Source organism: Heteronotia binoei, chromosome 18, assembly GCF_032191835.1.
Source record: "Heteronotia binoei isolate CCM8104 ecotype False Entrance Well chromosome 18, APGP_CSIRO_Hbin_v1, whole genome shotgun sequence".
NCBI classification, from domain to species: Eukaryota; Metazoa; Chordata; class Lepidosauria; order Squamata; family Gekkonidae; genus Heteronotia; species Heteronotia binoei.
The window spans coordinates 5732702-5752492 of NC_083240.1; the positions used below are offsets into that span (position 1 = coordinate 5732702).

The window sequence follows — 19791 nt, forward strand, 5'->3', positions numbered from 1 at the left end:
AGTCCGGTTAGAACGGATAAAAGGAAGTCCTTCACCCAAAGGGTGATTAACTGCCACAGGAGGTGGCGGCGGCTACAAGTATAGCCAGCTTCAAGAGGGGATTGGATAAACATCTGGAGCAGAGGTCCATCAGGGGCTATTAGCCACAGCTTATTGACGGAACTCTCTGTCTGGGGCAAGTGATGCTCTGTATTCTTGCTGCTTAGGGTGGGGGCAACAGTGGAGGGCTTCTAGTGTCCTGGCCCCACTGATGGACCTCCTGATGGCGCCTGGGTTTTTTGGCCACTGTGTAACACAGAGTGTTGGACTGGATTGGCCACTGGTCTGATCCCACATGGCTTCTCTGATGTTCTTATGTCCTGGCCCCACTGATGGACCTCCTGATGGCGCCTGGGTTTTTTGTGTGATACAGAGTGTTGGACTGGATTGGCCATTGGTCTGATCCAACATGGCTTCTCTGATGTTCTTAAGGAGGGGCAGAACTGGCCCTGTGTAAAAAGAGTGGACTCAACACAGATGCCAAGGATGAACTACTGCTGCTCTTGACCGCCATGCAAATGCTGCACGAAAGCAGGTCATAACATTACCTTGGGCCACCCCCAGAAATCTGCCTGCTGGGCCTCTCCTCTTGGCAGCCCAAGGTGCAAACCCAAACCGCTAAGCAGAAGACAAGAGCCTGCCTTGTTCGGCGCCCTGCAACGGAATTTCAGTCCAGGCAAGCTCCTGAGAAAGCAAGCCGGGGATTTCCTTCATCTGCAGCTCTCCAACCTGCCAAACCCTCTGCGGATCCCTTAGCTCATCCCAAATCATGTGGGACCTCCCTGGAGAGCGCACATTATACAAAGCAGCCAGCAACCTCCAAATGGCCCTTTGAGAGCCAGCAACGGAAGTCAATGGGGCTACTGTCTGCTGCACACCAAGCCCTTTGTCTTCCGATGAAGAGCAGAAAATCAGATGAATGCTGAGCGCCGGGAACAAGAGATCCTTATCTAAATGCCCCAACTCCTGCAACGTGCTAGAAAGGACGCCAGAGGAGGAACCACAACAGAAGCGCTGTGGAAAGCAAGCGAGCTCTCGCTCCTTAAGTTGGCGGCACCACAGTCAGTCAACAAAGGAATCTCATTTGGCTAACCCTCTGCAAAGCTACTGTGCTTCTGACGGGGAAAGAACACCTATGATCTCTGTCTATCCCCCCTTCAGAGGATCCATGTTCCTGTCAATGTTCCCGCTAAGCTGTGGAGCAGGGGCGGGGAACCTCTTTTCTGCCAAGGGCCATATGGATATTTATAACATCATTTGCAGGCCATAAAAAATTATCAACTTAAAAAACAGGGCTCCGCCGACGGAGAATGATTCAGGCTGGCAAAATTAATGCAAATAATTGTTTTTCTATTTGAAGTCACGTGGGGAGAGCCTAATCTGGCACACACCACCCCGCGGCCTGCTGCCCATGGCAAATGCATAGGTCCAGGGCTTTTTTGTAGAAAAAGCCCAGCAGGAACTCAGTAGCATATTAGACCACATCCCCTAATATTAGCATATTAGGTCACACACTCATTAGCATATTAGGCCACACCATCTGGGATAATCAGGTGCAAACCGAACGGTGACAGTAACTTTTCCAGGCTCTGGAGCAATTCTGGCCGGCCAGCCAGGCCCCAGGGAGGCTGCTGCACAGCGCAGCTGGGCCCCACGATCCTCGCTGGCCAGCCAGGCCCCAGAGAGGCTGAAACATGGCTCGGTTCGGCCCAGCAATCCCTGAGGGCCACACCAAGTGACCTCGAGGGCCGCATACGGCCCTCGGGACAGAGGTTCCCCACCCCTGCTGTGGAGTCTTGTGTGCAAAAATTCTACTTTGTGAGCTACCGGCTAAAAGTTGTAAGCTCCTGCATCAATTAGTTTGCTCCGGGGGCCATCCTTCCTGAGCAGGCTGAGCTAAGACAAAAATGTGTGAGCCAGAGGCTGAGCTAGCTCACACGAACTCAGCTTAAAGGGAACTCTGGTTCCTGTAACAAACGAGCCCCTAGGCTGTGCTTTCCCTTGGAAAGCACAGCCTAGTGAATTGGTCTGAAAACAAAGGCTCGGGCTTTCAAAACCCCAACGTTTTGAAATTTAAGCTTCTGCCCCAACCACTTGTGTCTTCTTTAGGTTCTGTCACCTGACTCCAATGTGAACTAGGCTTCACTCTCGATGGAATGAGTAAAGCTGCCCCTGGGTTCTGCCACTTCAGACCATGGAGGAGCCCAATTCAACAAACACTTTGCTAGCCCCCTCCCCTCCCAAAGTAGCCATGTCAGAAAGAGGAGGAGACTGGATTTATACCCCACCTTTCACTTAAGAGGAGCCCCGTGGCGCAGAGTCTTAAAGCTGCAGTACTGCAGTCCTAAGCTCTGTTCACGACCTGCGTTCGATCCCCAGCAGAAGCTGGTTCAGATAGCCGGCTTGAGGTTGACTCAGCCTTCCATCCTTCCGAGGTTGGCAAAATGAGTTTGCTGGGGGCAAAGTCTAGATGACTGGGGGAGGCAATGGCAAACCACCCCAGCTTTCAAGTAAAAAGGTTTGCTGTGAAAACGTGGAAGCAACATCACCCCAGAGTCGGAAACGACTGGTGCTTGCACAGGGGACCTTTCCTTCACTTAAGAGTCTCAGAGAGGCTCACAATTTCCTTCCCTTCCTCTCCCTACAACAGACACCCTGAGAGGTAGGTGGGGCTGAGAGCTCTCAAAGAACTGTGACTGACCCAAGGTCGCCCAGCTGGCTGCATGTGGAGGAGAGGGGAATCAAACCTGGTCCTGCCAGATTAGAGCCTGGGCACTTAACCACTGCATTCAGCTTTCAAGCGTCCAAGCTCCCTTTGCCAGACACAGTAGTATAGAAATACCCTCTCGAAAGTTCTCAAGGGCCTCTGAGGTGCTCCTGGATTCAAATCTGGCTGTTCTACTGCAGACTGACGAGGCTATCTCTGAAGCCATCTCCATGTTGAAAGAGGAGCTCTGCTCCAGCCTGCCCCCCTTGAAATGCCTATTTTTCAACATGCAGGAGGCGCCTTTGCATGCGTTTGATCAAGCAGGGCTGAGGGAGCCCTGCCTGTAGGCAAAAATGGTACAGCCTTGGCCCAGGATGACCACCTCGCTGAGAACGTTAAGACCCCGCCCCCCACTCCCCAGACTGCCAACATCTGTAACAGAACAACCACAGCCAGCGTGTGCCTGCCTTGAGATTTGTAATGTGCAGTGGAGAGAGAGTTACCCTTATTAGAATTTGCTCTTGAAAAAGCTTGAACTGCCCATGGGCGGGTCCTCGAAACACGCAGCAAGTACAGTCGACAGACGCGTTGAGAAACTGACAATGGATTTGCTTGGTGAGTGAAGAGGAATGAGGTGGAGAGCTGCCGCTGTTGCCCCACCACTTCCTTTAACAGACTTTTATCTCACCGATGCTCTCTTGAGCCTCCCCCCCCCCCCTTGTAAGGGCTGTGATTATTGGACTAATTTGGACTGAGTTTGCTCACTTGGAGCTGTGCTCCATTTGCTTGTCTGCGCTTGTGATATTATATTTTGTAAACACAAACTTATAAGTATTTAGTGTTATCTGTGCCACGCAGTTTGTATTTGTATACTTTTGTATTGCGCATCTGCAACAGAGGCAGGGAAAGAAAAGAGAAGAAGAAGAATTGCAGATTTATACCCCGCCCTTCTCTCTGAACCAGAGACTCAGAGCAGCTTACAATCTCCTATGTCTTCTCCCCCCACAACAGACACCCTGTGAGGTGGGTGGGGCTGAGAGGACTCTCACAGCAGCTGCCCTTTCAAGGACAACCTCTGCCAGAGCTATGGCTGACCCAAGGCCATTCCAGCAGGTACAAGTGGAGAAGTGGGGAATCAAACCCGGTTCCCCCAGATAAGAGTCTGTGCACTTAACCACTACACCAAAAAAGAGCAAGGAGTGTAACTTACCATAAGGGGATATTTAAAATTATCACTATCCAAGGAACACTCTTTCGAAGCCAGAGCCAGGCCTTGTAAAATGGGGATAAATATCTGTTTAAACAACAACAACAAAAACCCACATTAGGCTCTCTGAACACACTACATACAAGCCCCGCTTCCCCCTTTATATATCACCTGGTTAGGACCAGAATGACCAAGCATCCTGAATGCAGCGGCATAACTTTGGCTTTGTGGAAGCCAGGAGTCCTTCTATCAAGCGTGATTCAAAGAGGCTCAAGAGATTACCATTCTGTCAATGTTCTGAGTGACGTTCATCTCAGAAGAACTTGTGGTTGTCAAAGATTTCAGATTTTCACGGCTGGTAACACCATTAGGGTTTGTAGAATCTTTCGGGCTCAAGTGCCGTGTTCTACTGGAGAAAGTTTTCCTTCCAGACGTTTCGTTCTCAGCTGCGGAGAACATCCTCGGTGCTGCGACGCCACTGAGGATGTTCTCCGCAGCCGAGAACGAAACGTCTGGAAGGAAAACTTTCTCCAGTAGAACACGGCACTTGAGCCTGAAAGATTCTACAAACCCTAACTTGTGGTTGCTTTTATCAGAGGCATCTCTGCTTTCTCAGATTGCCTGGCCCTCAAAGCAGACGAGAGCATTTTCAGATACGACTGCCGCTACTTCCTTTGCCCCGACGCGCTTGGCACACCAACGAGCTGACCGATACCGTTGACCGACTGCTGACTTGACTGCAGTCAAATACTGTCAGCGGTTTTTTAAAAAACGTGTATCCTGCCCCTCCAAAATAGCTTGAGGCAGCTCGCAAAACTTAGATCTGTAACAACAATCCTGTGAATTTAGGGGGAGGTACTTATGAATTTCCCGCATTGGGCAAGGGGTTGGCTAGATGACCCTAGAGATTCCTTCCAGCTCTATTGCTCTATGCTGTAAGATACACAGCTGGACAAATCATCCCAGAACACCTGGAAACCCACCACTTCACGGATACCCTCTCAGAAATGAATAGTTTCTCATGTAAAATGTGGATTTGTTTTTGTTTTGTGGGTTGCATCCAGATTCAATCTTCTGCTGATAGAAGGCACATCCATCAGTGGAACCTTCCTGCCTTACTCCTTCCCACCATAGGTTACAGATCCCCCCAATATTCTGCTCCTAGGGAACATGTGACCGTTGCCGATAGCAGGAAGGGCACACTTGGGGTCTGCAGTAGGAAGGGAGAATTGTTAGAAATCACATGTCCGCTTCCATTAGTGGAAAACTTAGTCGGGATCTGGGTGCAGAATATTAAAACGAATGTTTTCCCTTTAAAAAGAAAACTCGATCACCCACAAAGCTCATTTTCCCAGTGTCCCTTCGCAGTCTTGTAACTGTGACACATGACAATACATAGTGTCTGATTCTTTGTACTTCATTGTACCGTTTGCTACATGAAGGGTGATATCCTCACTGAAATATTTTAACAGAATTTTTTTCCCAGAACACCACTGTGAGCTAAGCGAAGAAGTCAAAAGTCGATTCCGCTGTTGAGAAAGAATCTTTTAAAAAGCAGAATTGCTTACCTGCCTGAACACCTCTTCGTCCTGATGGGTCGTCCTCACTAGCTCCTGGATGAAGCCAAAAGGGAGGTTCCTGCACAGCATGTAGGGGACCAGCAAAGACTGCTGCTGCAACGACCTTCACGTGTGGACACGCCAAGATTGGGGCGGTGGGGAGAGGAGGAGGAGGAGGAAGGGAGAACAGTCTGTAAGCTGGTCATGGGATTCCAAAGCAACTTCACTCACGGATGCACCATGGTCAGCTTTTCCTCCCCTCGTTATGGCTGGCAGACTTCTGATATCACTACTAGTTTTTGATGCTATTGTCCAGACTTTTATGGATTGGCTGCTTTTATGCTTCTAGTCCTCTGCTGTTTTTGCAGCCTGAGCTCCTCTTTAAAAGTAATTTTGCTTTTACTGACATACTTAGTAGTAGCTTATTCAGTTTTAACTACGTATTTGTAAGCCACCTTGGGTATTCTACATGGAAAAGCTGGAGAGATGACTTTAAAACATTTCGCTATGGGAGAGGAGAGCAGGAGTCAGTAGGGGAGTAGGGATAGCTGTGGATTTCCTAAATTGTGCAGGTGGTTAGACTAGATGACCTTTAATAATAATAATAACAATAATATTTTATTTATATACCGCCCTCCCCGCCGAAGCAGGCTCAGGGCGGCTAACAACATCAATCCATCACGAAGGTTCTTTCTTTAACATGTGGTGGACTTGTGAAAAAGCGAAAGAATTTTGGAAGATGATACAACAAGAAATCTCCAAAATTTTGGGTTATGACTTTAAGAAAACTGCAGAGACTTTTTTGCTTGGATTACAATTAGAAAAATTTCCAAAGGAAGACAGGACTTTAATTTGGTACTTGCTCTCAGCTGCTAGGACATTGTATGTGCAGCTGTGGAAACAAGGAAAAACACCAGAGAAATGGGACTGGATTGTGAAAGTTTTATCGTGGAGTGAGATGGACAAATTAAGTAAAACTTTAAGAGACTATGATTTAGATATATTCAAAAAGGAGTGGAAGAAATTCAAAGGATATATGGAGAAAGAGTGGAATGTAAAAAGACATTGGACAATTTTTTAGTATCAATGAGAAAAGAAAAGTATTGAACTTTGATTGGTTAGCAGTACCTTTATAATTGAACTTAAATTTATAACTTCGGGGAAGTCAAGTATTGGAGGGAGGGGGGGTTGAAATATCATATGGGTTAGTATAGAAAAGAGATAACTAAATATTGTAACCATATGTTATCAATAAGTTGTTAAAACCCACAACATCAATCCATACAATAAATTATACAACAGGTTTTTAAATTGCATTCACATTCACTTAAAACACTTTGGGGTAATTCCAGTTCTGTGTTATAGAGAAAATGCCATTTTTCATGGAGTGTCAGGTTTTTAGATTCAGGTGTTTGTCTGAAGCAGCAGAACAAAGTCTGAATTCCGTGGCACCTTTAAGACCAATAAAGGTATAAGGCTTTGTGTGAATGCACACTTCTTCAGCTATAGTGAAATAAGATGCCCTCAATCATTCCATACAGGTGTGCGGGGTGTTCGTTGCTAGAAGGGGCTAGTTAAGAGTCAAGATGCACAAGTAACCGGGCAATTATAGCTGAGACTGGATTAAGGCAAATGGCACAACTCTCTCTTTCTCCCCCAGGCCATGAATTTAGGAGTTGGACGACGGCCAAAGTGGGAGTAAGGAGTGTGGGCAGGGGGCAGATCGTACTGCAGACCAACAAATTATAATTTAGTCAATCCTTATGTTGCATCAGGGCTCAACTCACCTCGGTTGTGTTAAGGATCCCTGGAGCACCAAAGCAGCGTGGGAAATGCACTGGGATCGAATGTTGCTCAGTAACTGGCTCACCACAGGCTGGCTACACATCTAAGAGAAAAGAAGCATCAAGCAGGGTGAGTGCTGATGACACTGAAAGCCCAATCCTCATGAGGTTGTTGGCAAATGCCCTCCCTACAACCTCCATGGCTCTCCAACCCCAAGGCAAAAAGTTGTTCAGGGAGGCACGGCCTCCTCCAACCCCTCATTGCAGGCGTAACACTAAGGGGGTTAAAGTTGGTCTTTGCATCCAGCACACCCAGGGCTTCAGAATTCTACAACACAGAAGTGATCATGCCAGTAAACTAGGCAGATTCTTTTCCCTAAGGTTTGATGGCACAGAAGTCTGCCATTTCAGAGTGAAAAGCATTTTTCCCCAGGGTGTGCCATCTAATAACTGGGAAGGGGGAGGGATTTTCTGGCCCCCTTTCCCCTACTTTGGCTTAGCTTGACTCCCTGGTTTTTGCTCCTTTCTACATTGCTTCTGGACCATACAAAGCTGCCTTACACCACTGGTCTACCTAGCTTATCACTTGTCTAGCTTTGACAGGCAGGATCTCAGGCAGAGAAAGGTCTTTCCCGAGACCTGCTGCCCAAAACAGCAGGTCTTCTGTCAGTTAAGTCCCTGGCAAAGAGCATGTTCTGGATTGATATGAGTTTATGGGGCAGAGGAAAGGGTAGGAGAACCTGAGAGCCAGATTCTTCTGTCCTCAGCTGGAAGGGACTGGCTTGGATACCAGCTCAGCCTCTCCTAGTCCCACTGCTTGGGACTAAAGAGCCAGTTTTTTGTAGTGGTTAAGTGTGCGGACTCTTTTCTCAGAGAACCGGTTTCGATTCCCCACTCCTCCACTTGCAGCTGCCGGAATGGCCTTGGGTCAGCCATAACTCTGACAGAGGTTGTCCTTGAAAGGGCAGCTGCTGTGAGAGCCCTCTCAGCCCCACCCGCCTCACAGGGTGTCTGTTGTGGGGGGAGAAGATATAGGAGATTGTAAGCCGCTCTGAGTCTCTGATTCAGAGAGAAGGGCGGGGTATAAATCTGCAATTCTTCTTCTTCACGTTTCATAAAACTGTTGCTCTGCAGAAAGTTATGGAATGGGGGGAGGGACTGTTCCGGCCAGCCCCCCACCCGCCGTCACATACCTTTGGTGCTTTTCTCTCTTCTATCCCCACTCTGTCAAAACACTCGATGAGGTAGTTCAGCATCTCCGTCTCCTTGCACGTCTCAATGGTGAAATGGTCGCTGCACGAGTCAGAAACGCTGGCCCCTCCAGAGCCTCCACCGCTTTAAAGGGGGCAGGGGAGAGAGAGAAACAACACCAAAAAAGCATCAGGGCCACTGGCCTATCAGGGTGGGGAAGACATCAGTCCCCGTCAGAGGGAACATGACGGGTGACACAGACAAGCGCACTCTCTAAGAGGCAGGGTTGACCCACACGGCGAGTTTCTTAGATGCAAAAGAGTTCTTTTCGGTGACATCACCACCTGTACTGCGCACAGAGAAGCCTACGCACAAATGCAGTACCCCGTAAGCTCTGCTTGCTACACAATATGCACAAGTCAGGTCAGATTAGAGCTGAGAAGGATACAAGCACAGCAGAGGAGGGGGATTTCTGTCCTAAGGCAGGTAGGTCTTAGGCATCATTTTAAGGTACATAACCTCAAAGATCCTGAACACAAATGAAAGACACCAGGATGGTAAGAGCCCCAGATTCCTGCCTGCTCCAAGGGACGTGAGGGACAATGCTTTTAGTTAAAACCAAATATTTTCTGCACCATGCATACAGATACTGTGGGCATTAAAACCACCCTCCGGCTCAGTCTGTGCCATACAACAAAAGGACTGTACCACTTAGACTGCAGGTAGGGGGTGGGACATGTGATCCTCCCCATGCAAATAAAGAATCCTGCAGATCAGGGAGGCGGGTTCTAGGCCCCACCCTTCACCAGTGTGCTGGTTTTCCATTTACAGGGAGCGACTGAAGCAGGTACACTTTGCAAAATGCAACCGCTCTCTCTCTCTCACACACACACACGCATAGTCTGGAATGGAGCAGTCCATTCTGCCATCTCAGCCCCCCCCTTCCCCTTGTTACCACCTAATTCTTTTGCATGCACAGACAAGGCCTTTCACTGCAGATGCTGAACATGCCAATTACGGTCTTTGAATGACAAGTCATGTGACACTTTACATATCAGGAAAACAGAGCCTTGCTCGCTACAGTTTGAAATCAGCCACAGGGCCTTTTATATTCAGGCACCCTATTTGGTAACAGACCTAAAAGGTTCCACTCGGCTTTTTTTCCTGTAGCAGGGACTCCTTTTCATCTTAGCCAACAATGTAGCTCTTCTTACAGGGCCTACTGTAAGCTCTTGGAAGATTGGCTACATCGGGAGGGGTGTGTGGCCTAAGATGAAAAGGAGTCCCTGCTACAAAATGAGCCCTGGTTCCACTACTTCAGTGGGAGAGCTTCAAAGGGAGAATCCAGCGAGAAGCCGCTGAATTGGAATTCTTGCACTGATCTGAGCCTTGATAGGCAATGGCCACCTCCCTCCTGCAACGAACTCCCCCTCCTGACAACGTTTATGTTCCCCATTCCTAATCCTATTACTTGGCCAAAGCATCAGCAGTCAGAAGAGATCCATACCTTCTCTGAATGGATCATCCCCTGCCTATTGCTCCTTAAAGTTAAAAGCCAGTTTGGTGTAGCGGTGAAGTGTGCGGACGCTTATCTGGGAGAACCGGGTTTGATTCCCCACTCCTCCACTTGCACCTGGCAGCATGGCCTTGGGTCAGCCACAGCTCTGGCAGAGTTGTCCTTGGAAGGGCAGCTTCTGTCAGAGCTCTCTCAGCCCCACCCACCTCACAGAGTGTCTGTTGTGTGTGTGTGTGTGGTGGGGGGGGGGAAGGTAAAGGAGATTGTGAGCCGCTCTGAGATTCCGAGTATAGGGTGGGATATAAATCCAATATCACCTTCTTTTGACAGGATCTTGTTTGCATCTGTGCTACGTTACATCACACGCTGACCTGGATGACCCAGGCTGGCCTGATCCTCAGCAGCTCTCCGAAGCTAAGCAGGGTCAGCCCTGGCTAGTATTTGGAGGGGAAACCCCCAAGGAAGTCCACGGTTGCGACACAAAGGCACGCAATGTGCCGTCACCGCTGCTAGTCTCTTGTCTTAAAAACACCGGCTGGCCTCTTGAAAGGAATGCACGGATGCACGCACAACGATGAAGCACAGTACAACTGGCCATGAGGTACGTGCAAGGAAGCTGTATGTGCGACTCCACCAACTTGGAAGGTTCCTAATTTAGCAAGTGTCTGAATGGCTGCTGGAAAAGGGGGCCACGAAGGAGCAGCAGTACAGACAACAGACCCTTCTTCGCTTCTGTTCTTGTGAGCATCACAAGGTACCACTTTCACAGACTTCAGCTTAAAGGAGCCTTTAACGTGCTTCAATCCCTACACATTTCTTACTGGGGGCTGGAGACCCATTCCTTCAAAGACCCCTCTAGGCACGAAGGAGCAAAAACATACCACCAGGAAACACATGCCTACACGACCTCCTGTGCGGAGCAGGCCTAGCTGGGCAAGTGAGTTCCCTAACCCTAAAGGCAGGGGTTAAGACTGAAGGAAGACCTCCGGGGTTCACACGACTGCTACAAAAACGGGCTTTATTTCCAGAATGGTTCTGCATAGCAGAGAGAGACAATTTCCTCCCCTCCCACTCAAGAAAACTAATCCAGGAGAATCTCCTTACAGTTATATCCCGCTGTTCGTTCATCATCTAGCTCAAGGAGCTGGGCCGGATTAACAATTAGGCCAAGTAGGCACTGGCCAATAGGCTCCTATGCCTTTAGAAGGCCCGGGTCAGCTTTCCCCCATTTCCCCCCCTGCTTGCAGCCCTCCCAGCGTGCATGCGCAGCCAGCAACTGAGCCGCTCTTTGCCCAGCTTGCCTGGTGCGGCTGCTGCTGGTGTTGTTGCCAAGTTTGCCTCTCTCTGCCTCTCCCCCGGAGCTTTGTCGAAGGGGCTTTTGAGAGGGGGCCTGCAGGCTGCAGGGGGGGGTGGGTCGTGGGGAAGGTGCTCTGACTCAGATGATTTGCAAGGGGCCCTTGAGATTTTGAGTGCCTAGGGGCTTCCACAGGGTTTAATCCGGCACTGTCAAGGGGGCACAGGTAGGATGCTTATGAGGACTCCCAGATACACACTGAGCTGACCCAGCCCTCCACAGCTTCAACAAGGCACACATGAAGCTGACTTATACCAAACCAGACCACTGGTCCATCAAGGTCAGTCTCATCCACTCAGACCAGCAGCCGCTCACCAGGGTCTCAGACAAAGGTTTTCTCCATCACCTATGGCTTGTTTAAACTGGAGATGCCGGGGATTGAACTTGGGACCTTCTACATGCAAAGCGGAAGCTCTTCCACTGAGCCGCAGACCTTCTCACCAAAAGGCAGTTGGAAAATTCACCCTTCTGGCTCAGACGGAGCAAGAGAACCAGCCCTTCCGGTGGGGAAAAAGGGCAGTGACTTAAAAAAAAAGCAGAGAACATGAATAGCAGTACGTAGCTGATATTTACTTCATTTATACCCCACCTTTCTTCTCATTTGGGGCCCCAAAGTACTTATTCTCCTCTCCTCCATTTTACCTTCACAACAACCCTGCGAGGCAGGTTAGCCTGAGAGGTCACCCAGCACGCTTCCATGCCAGAGAGGGGATTTGAAACTGGATTTCCCAGAACCTAATCCAACACTTTAACCACTCCACCATGCTGGGCCTCATGGAATATCCTGCAGGGGATATCTAGCTCTCTCTGCCTCACAGGGCTGGCCCTAGGGTGCGTGGAGCCCCAGGCAAGACTTGCCACCCCCCCAGGCTGCCTCCTCCCCTTTAATCTGTGCTCCGCCCCCGTCTGAGGACACTCAGAGAGTGATAGAGAGACTGCATGCTGGCCAGGCACACTCCCCACCCGTTCTGATGATCAGAATCATCAGAGAGCAGGTGGGGAGGACTTCTGGCTGGCACGCAATCTCTGTAGCACTCTCTGAGCATTCTCCACCCAGAGGATGCTCAGACAGTGATGCAGAAACTGCGTGCCGGCCAGAAGCCCTCACAGGTGGCAAAATTTGGGCATTTGCCTATGGCGCCCGGCTGGGAGGACCCAATTTGGCGCCCTCCCCAGCATTACGCCCTCGGCAAATGCCTAATTTGCGTAGTGGGAGGGCCGGCCTTGCTGCCTCAGTTCATGTGACCCCCATCTCATCAGCAGAAGACCTAAGGACAATTAAAAGTGTCACCAGAGCTAACGGGAAGGCACAGGATTGTCCCAAGAGAGAAAACGATAACGTGAAATAACCGGTTCAAGAGCCACCTCAAAGGGGTGCAAGCTAGTAGTGACAAGGGAGGGAAAACAATAAGAACAGATCTGAATGTTAGTTTTGAAAACGGGACTGGAGAAGCGGAAGTTTGTTTTTTTACAAGCAAGACAGACAAAGTTATGCAGGGTTGTTGTTTTTTTTTAATACCTGGACCCAAATTGGACACAAGCAAAGTCATCCTCCTCATCTTCGTTTTCTTCATCGGAACTGTCTCCAGACACGTCAGAAATGGCAAGGAAGAGGGGGAAAGGGCTGTCGTACAGACTATTGTAATGAAAGCAAACAGGACCCGTGAATCAACAAGGAGGGAACAGCAACAGAAGGCCCAAAAGAACCACCTGCGCCAAAAGCATGCAGGAAATCCAAGCTTGAGATATCAGTGTTTGTTAAAGCCACAACCAAGTTAAGGTGCTCTCTCACAAAAAGCATCCCCTCAAGTTAAGCAAACACAAAAGTGATCAAACTATCCACTCCAAGTCAATAAAGGCAAAGCAGGTTTTCAAATACAACGAAAGCAGCAAGGTGATTAAGGCACCAACTCCAGCAGAACCCATTCGCACAGCCGGACCAGGCACCGACCATCAGTCACTCTGAGCTCTCAGGCAGACGTTTTGCACTGCCTCTCTATAAGAAGCCTTTCGATGGAAGATTCTCTGAATTAAATGGAGGGTTTTCTGCCGTGGCACAGAGTGGTAAAGCTGCAGCACTGCAGTCCGAACTTTCTGCTCACGACCTTAGTTCGATCCCGGCAGAAGCTGGGTTCAGGTAGCTGGATCAAGGTTGACTCAGCCTTCCATCCTCCTGAGGCTGGTAAAATGAGCACCTAGCCTGCTGGGGGGAAAGTGTAGATGACTGGGGAAGGAAATGGCAAACCACCCCGTAAAAAGTCTGCTGTGAAAACGTTGTGAAAGCAACGTCACCCCAGAGGAGTCGGAAACAACTGGTGCTTGCACAGGGGACTGCCTCTTTTTACCTTTTTTCTGACAGCGAAGTATTTGCCCTACACCACTGAGATATGTCCTCTTTAGGGATGGCCAAATGAATCCATTATGAACATCTGAAGCTGCCTTCTACTGAATCAGACCCCCCTCAGTCCATCAAAGTCAGCATTGTCTACACAGACTGGCAGTTGCTCTCCAGGGTCTCAAGCTGAGGTTTTTCATACCTACTTGCCTGGACTCTTTTTAGTTGGAGATGCCGGGGATTGAACCTGGGACCTTCTGCTTCCCAAGCAGATGCTCTACCACTGAGCCACCATCCCTCCCCTAGCAGATGCTCTACCACTGAACCACCATCCCTCCCCGTGAACATATGAAGCTGCCTTCTACTGAATCAGACCCCCCTCGGTCCATCAAAGTCAGTCTTGTCTACTCAGACTGGCAGCGGCTCTCCAGGGTCTCAAGCTGAGGGATTGAACCTGGGACCTTCTGCTTACCAAGCAGAGGCTGCATCACTGAGCCACCATCCCGGAACAACCTCAACCTCTGGGAACTCCGACCGGCTCCCATAAACAATTCCAGGACAGTATCAACCTGCTGCCCTGCAAAAAAAGTGCTTATCTATTTTCTCCTGTGGAGCTAGATCCAGCCGGGTAGTCTGTCTGTAGCAGGAGAAAAAAGCAGGAGTCCTCTAGCACCTAAAAAAACGAAATGTGTGGCAGGGCACGAGCTTTCTCAAGTCACTGCTCACTTCTTTGGATACAGGTAGAATGGGATTCTATGGTCCTATAGTGGCGTGATTTCGGCTGCCAAATGACATGAGCGGGCAAATGACATTCAGCTGCTGAGCTAAAAGCAGCCGTTATCTTACAATGGAATTTCGAAGGGAAATTAGAGAGACTGCTGAAATGCAACTGATAACAAAGTTCAAGACAATGCATCCACTTGGACTGAACTGGTTTCCTGTCTCATTACCAATACTCAGGGCTTTTTTTGTAGCAGGAACTCCTCTGCATTTTAGGCAACACACCCCTGATGTAGCCAATCCTTCAAGAGCTTACAGGGTTCTTCTTACAGGGCCTACTGTAAGCTCTTGGAGGATTGGCTGCATCAGGGGTGAGTGGCTTAATATGCCAAGGAGTTCCTGCCACAAAAAAACCCCTGCCAATACTGATTTCTCCACACCAACCACCTCTGGAGAGCGTGTTTGGTGTAGTGGTTAAGTGTGCAGACTCTTATCTGGGAGAACCGGGTTTGATTCCCCACTCCTCCACTTGCACCTGCTGGAATGGCCTTGGGTCAGCCATAGCCCTTGGACAGTTGTCCTTGAAAGGGCTGCTTCTGAGAGAGCTCTCTCAGCCCCACCCACCTCACAGGGTGTCTGTTGTGGGGGGAGAAGACATAGGAGATTGTAAGCCGCTCTGAGTCTCTGATTCAGAGAGAAGGGTGGGGTATAAATCCGCAGTCGTGGTCTTCTTCTCTGCATATCACACCGCCTAATCCAATCACATCTGCGGTTGTCATTTGTCTGCTAATCTCATTTGGCATCTGAAATCACTCCATGTTCCAAGATAATATAGGACTGATGGACTCGCATTCTAGCTGTATCTGAAGAAGGGAGCAGTGACTCATAAAAGCTCCTACCCAGCCATACATTTTGCTACACCTTTAAGGTGCTGCTGGACTTTCACTACTGACCCACCGCCTCGCCAACACTGGGATTCAGGGGCTAGCCTTGCAGTGGCTTTCCTGGAGGGTCGGGGACAAAGGGTGGCAATTGGGGAAGAGCTGTCCCGGAGACACCTACTTAACTGTGGGGTGCCTCAGGGGGCAGTCCTCTCCCCGATGTTATTTAACATCTACATGCGCCCCCTTGCCCAGATTGCCCAGAGGTACGGGCTGGGTTGTCACCAGTATGCGGATGACACCCAGCTGTATCTACTGATGGGCGGCCGGGCTGCCGATGTCCCTATAAACTTGGACCGGGCGTTGCAAGCTGTGGCAGACTGGATTAGGTCGAGCGGGCTGAAATTGAATCCAGCGAAGACAGAGGTCTTTTGCCTAGGGCGTGGTGGTCCAGAGGGAGGGATCTCCCTTCCAGCTTTTGACGGTGCGTAACTCGTACCAGTGCGCAGGGTCAGGAGCTTGGGAGTGCTACTGGAGTCTTCCTTGACAATGGAGGCCCAGATAGCAGCCACTGCCAAATCCGCCTTCTTTCATCTTAGGCGGGCGAGGCAGTTGGCTCCCTTCCTGGAGCGCAATGACCTGGCAACAGTGATCCATGCAACAGTCACCTCGAGGTTAGATTAGTGTAATGCCCTCTACATGGGGCTGCCCCTGTGCCGAACTCGGAAACTGCAGCTAGTGCAGAATGCAGCAGCCAGACTGCTATTGGGCCTACCTCGGTGGGAACATGTGCAGCCTAGGCTGCGGGAGCTGCACTGGCTGCCAATTGTTTACCGAGTTCGTTACAAGGTGCTGGTTATTACCTTTAAAGCCCTATATGGCCGAGGACCTGCCTACCTTAGGGACCGCCTCTCTCCATATGTTCCCCAGAGAGCACCGCGATCCAGTTCACAAAACCTTCTGGAAGTACCTGGGCGTAAGAGGCCAAACTAAAAACAACTAGAGAACAGGCCTTCTCTATAAAAGCACCCCAATGGTGGAACCAGCTGCCGGAAGAGGTGCGGGCCCTGCGGGATCTTGGCCAATTCCGTAGGGCCTGCAAAACCGCCCTCTTCCAGCTAGCCTTCTAAGATGGAGCTTGGAATAAACATCACGCCATCATTAACATTAACGTAACTGAGATAATAGCACTATTAGGTTATATTTTTAGACTGTTTTTAGATTATTTAAATATTTAATTGTTATCTGTATTGAACTGTATAATCTTGTTTTAATATGGCTTTTGCCATGTCCTGTAAGCCGCCCTGAGCCTGCCTTGGCGGGGAGGGCGGGGTATAAATAAAATTTATTATTATTATTACTATTCATTCCTGTACTTGACTTGTTCCTCACCTCAGTCATGACCTGGTGCTACAGCCAACGTATTTCTTGGTTTACGTGATCCCTGCTAACTCCAGACTAGCCAAATCTCATCAGATCTCAGAAGCGACGCAGGGCTAACCCTGGCCAGTCCTTGAATTGGAGACCACAAAGGAAGACCACTGAGGAAGGCAATGGGAAACCTCATGTGGCTTTTTCCACACTAACTGTGCTCCGTGTCAGGCTTCCGTTTCACTCCAGATCGAGCTAGTGGTTCTGCACCAGCTGCTCCGTGCCGCCATTTTGCGCTGGGACAACCAAATCGTGGGTTGCCCTGGCGCAAAATGGCGGTGCAGAGCAGCTGGTGCAGAACCGCTAGCTAGTTCCAGAGCGAAAGGAAGCCTGGCGCGGAGCTAGGTTAGTGCGGAAAAAGCCCACGTTTGTCTCTTGCCTTGAAAACGCACAAGTCCTTCTATACTTTGGCTGCAACCTAACGGCACTTTCCACACTCACACAGTATCTCCAGCCTCAACAGACAAGGTAACGATTTGGGCACAGCGTCAGACTTCTCGTCTTCAGGCAAACGATTCATTCGGCTTGCCAATTCTGTTGCGTCCTCCGGGCGGCCACACCAATGACTTGCCTGGTCAAGATTCAACACTTTCACTGGGCCAAATCCCAACAAGGCTGTCCACGTCCCAGTTGCCAACAGGCTGCCATGCTGGTGCTGCTCTAAGTGGAGCGCACTCCCAGCAAGCCAGACACAGCGGTGCCTGCACCCCCCAGCCCCCTCCAGGGGTACATGTGGGAAAACCCCAGAAACAACATGCCAAAGAGCAGGACAGTTTAGCTGCCGAAAGGAATGAGCCGGAAAATTATTAGGAATTCAGGTTTACAGGCTGAGTTAACAGGTGAAAGGCACAAAAACCACCTGAGAGGGAAAAAATCAGTCAACTGCAGCTGACACTGTTAAATGCAACCGCTTCCAAGGGACAGGAAACAGCAGGCAGGCAGGCAGAGAAGGCAAACAGAGAACAATAGTCATAATCTTTAAAGGGGACAGTCTGTCTAAATCACAGATACGCAGAAACAAGACAAAGGAGAACAAACCATATCATTCTTCTCGCATCACGTAAATCTGTGCAAAAGCGTATTCCCTCTTCCCGTCTTCTTTCTTGCATTTGTCCCCTTTAGCTCTAAGCCAGGGATGGCCAAACTTGCTTATTTAAGAGCCACATAAATGTCAGATGTTTGAGGGGGGAGGGAGAAAAAATAGATGGGGAGGGAGAGGAGGAAATAAAGCAACTTTAACTTCAAATGCATTCTCAAACGCCTTCCCCAAGCCAGCCAACAGGGCAGTGGGGGCTTTGAGAGCCACACAAAACCTGTGAAAGAGCCACACGTGGCTCCCGAGTTGCAGTTTGGCCACCCCTACCCTGGGCCATGAATGCTGCCCACCCGCAGCGCCCTCAGTGTCCTCGCTTGCAGTCAGTATTAGCTGGGTTCACACGGTTTGTTAAAGATCTAAGCAAGACGTTTATTAAGGGGGGTTAGTCAAGCAGGCTGCTTTTGAGTAGGAGTCCTTCCAACACACAGTTAAGTCACCGCAACCTCTGCACGGCACACACCAAAACAGCAAACTCTCGAAGCCTCCAAATACCTAGATGGTGTCCTGCTCAGGAGAGACGGCCGGCTGCTGAGAGGCCCGGCTGAAGCAGTAAACAGAGGCAAGGCCATCGTTATGGGCCTAATCCTGGACGAAGCGGCCCGCGCGGCCGGAGGGCTGGCGCTCGCGACGGGAGGAGTTGGAGAGCGAGAGAGGATGGCGGCAGCCGCCGAAGAAGGCGAGGCGGGCGGAGCCGGAAGGGCCCACGGGTGAGCCACAGTGTACGGGCGGTACCTCGGGGAGGAGGGCGGGGCTCCAAGCGGGCCTGCCTGTGGGGCGTGAGGGCTGACAGAAAGGGAAGGTGCGGCTGTAGGGGCAGCCAGGCTGGCTGAAGTTGCAAGGAAGGAGCCGGCCAAAGGGGTGAGGGCAGGAGCTGGGCTAGTTCCGTAGAGACTAGGATCAAAAGAGAAAAGGAGGAGAGAAAGGGAAAGACAGACAGACCAGCCACTTAGATCTTTGTGAAGTAGGAGAGAAAGATGCCAAAGATCAGTGACAATAAGATTCAACGTTCTTCTACCAGGCTGTGGTTGTCTCAACGGGTGGGCTCCACACACCAAGAGTTTTGAAACTAACCGAACGTTAAGAAGTTGGGGAAACGTTGCCACTTGCACGTGCGCTTTCTATTAACCACATCCGCTCGCATTGTGAGAACCTCTATTAAGAGAAAGCGCACGATTCCAGCTCTCGTTACAGCAGAGAGAAGTCATTAAAATCTCGCAGGGCTCCTGTCGAGGTTTTAACGAACCTCAAAAAGAGCTGTCTGGATTCTCGACAGCGGCGCGTTTCACAAAGAGATTTGCTCCTACAAGAAACATGTTGTCATCTATCACCTGGCCCAAGTTAACTTGGAAATAAAAAGATTCAGGCACACACACACACTGACTCACAAAGCTCAGTGTGGAATTCGGGTGCTTGCAAGAGGCCCGCTTACCTCGACAAGGAGCTGGAACCGAACGATCCCACGTTGCAGAATATGGGGCTCGTTCCCGGATTGGAGCCGGTGTTCAGGACCAGGTTTCTATCAGGCGAGCGGGCAGCTGCTGCGATCGGCTGGGAGGTCGCCGTCAAACTGGCAAAGGGGTTCTCTTCCCTCGTCTGGGTCGACATCATCAGGACTTCCATGAGGATCTGCCCAATCAGGTCTTTAAAATCCGAGTACACTTTCAAGGGACAAACAGCAGGAAGGTCACCATCCTTTGCAGTTAACTGTCCCACTGATGCCCCAAAGGGCTATTTGAGGCCAGTAGCGGGTCTATGAGGCTGTTATCCCAGGACAACAGAGAATGTAAGCAAGGCCCACATAAGAGAAGCCAGGTTGGATCAGGCCAATGGCCCATCCAGTCCAACACTCTGTGTCACACAACTGCCAAAAAACCCAGGTGCCATCAGGAGGTCCACCAGTGGGGCCAGGACACTAGAAACCCTCCCACTGTGTCCCCCCAAGCACCAAGAATACAGAGCATCACTGCCCCA

The 19791-nt window shown here is 50.0% G+C and overlaps 1 protein-coding gene across 2 annotated transcripts in view; it reads right to left on the reverse strand.

The window, feature by feature from the left end:
- UBE4B (ubiquitination factor E4B) overlaps positions 1-19791 on the reverse strand; it is an 82426-nt gene that overhangs the window by 30899 nt on the left and 31736 nt on the right. Inside the window, exons 6-12 of one of the 2 annotated variants that reach the window (XM_060258760.1) lie at positions 19250-19478; positions 18313-18711; positions 12877-12993; positions 8490-8631; positions 7300-7400; positions 5522-5636; positions 3957-4040 (exon numbers count right to left, since the gene is read on the reverse strand). In XM_060258760.1, the coding sequence (XP_060114743.1) occupies positions 3957-4040; positions 5522-5636; positions 7300-7400; positions 8490-8631; positions 12877-12993; positions 18313-18711; positions 19250-19478 (1187 nt within the window). The remainder of the gene's footprint in view (positions 1-3956; positions 4041-5521; positions 5637-7299; positions 7401-8489; positions 8632-12876; positions 12994-18312; positions 18712-19249; positions 19479-19791) is intronic. The other variant, XM_060258761.1, reaches the window with a different exon arrangement.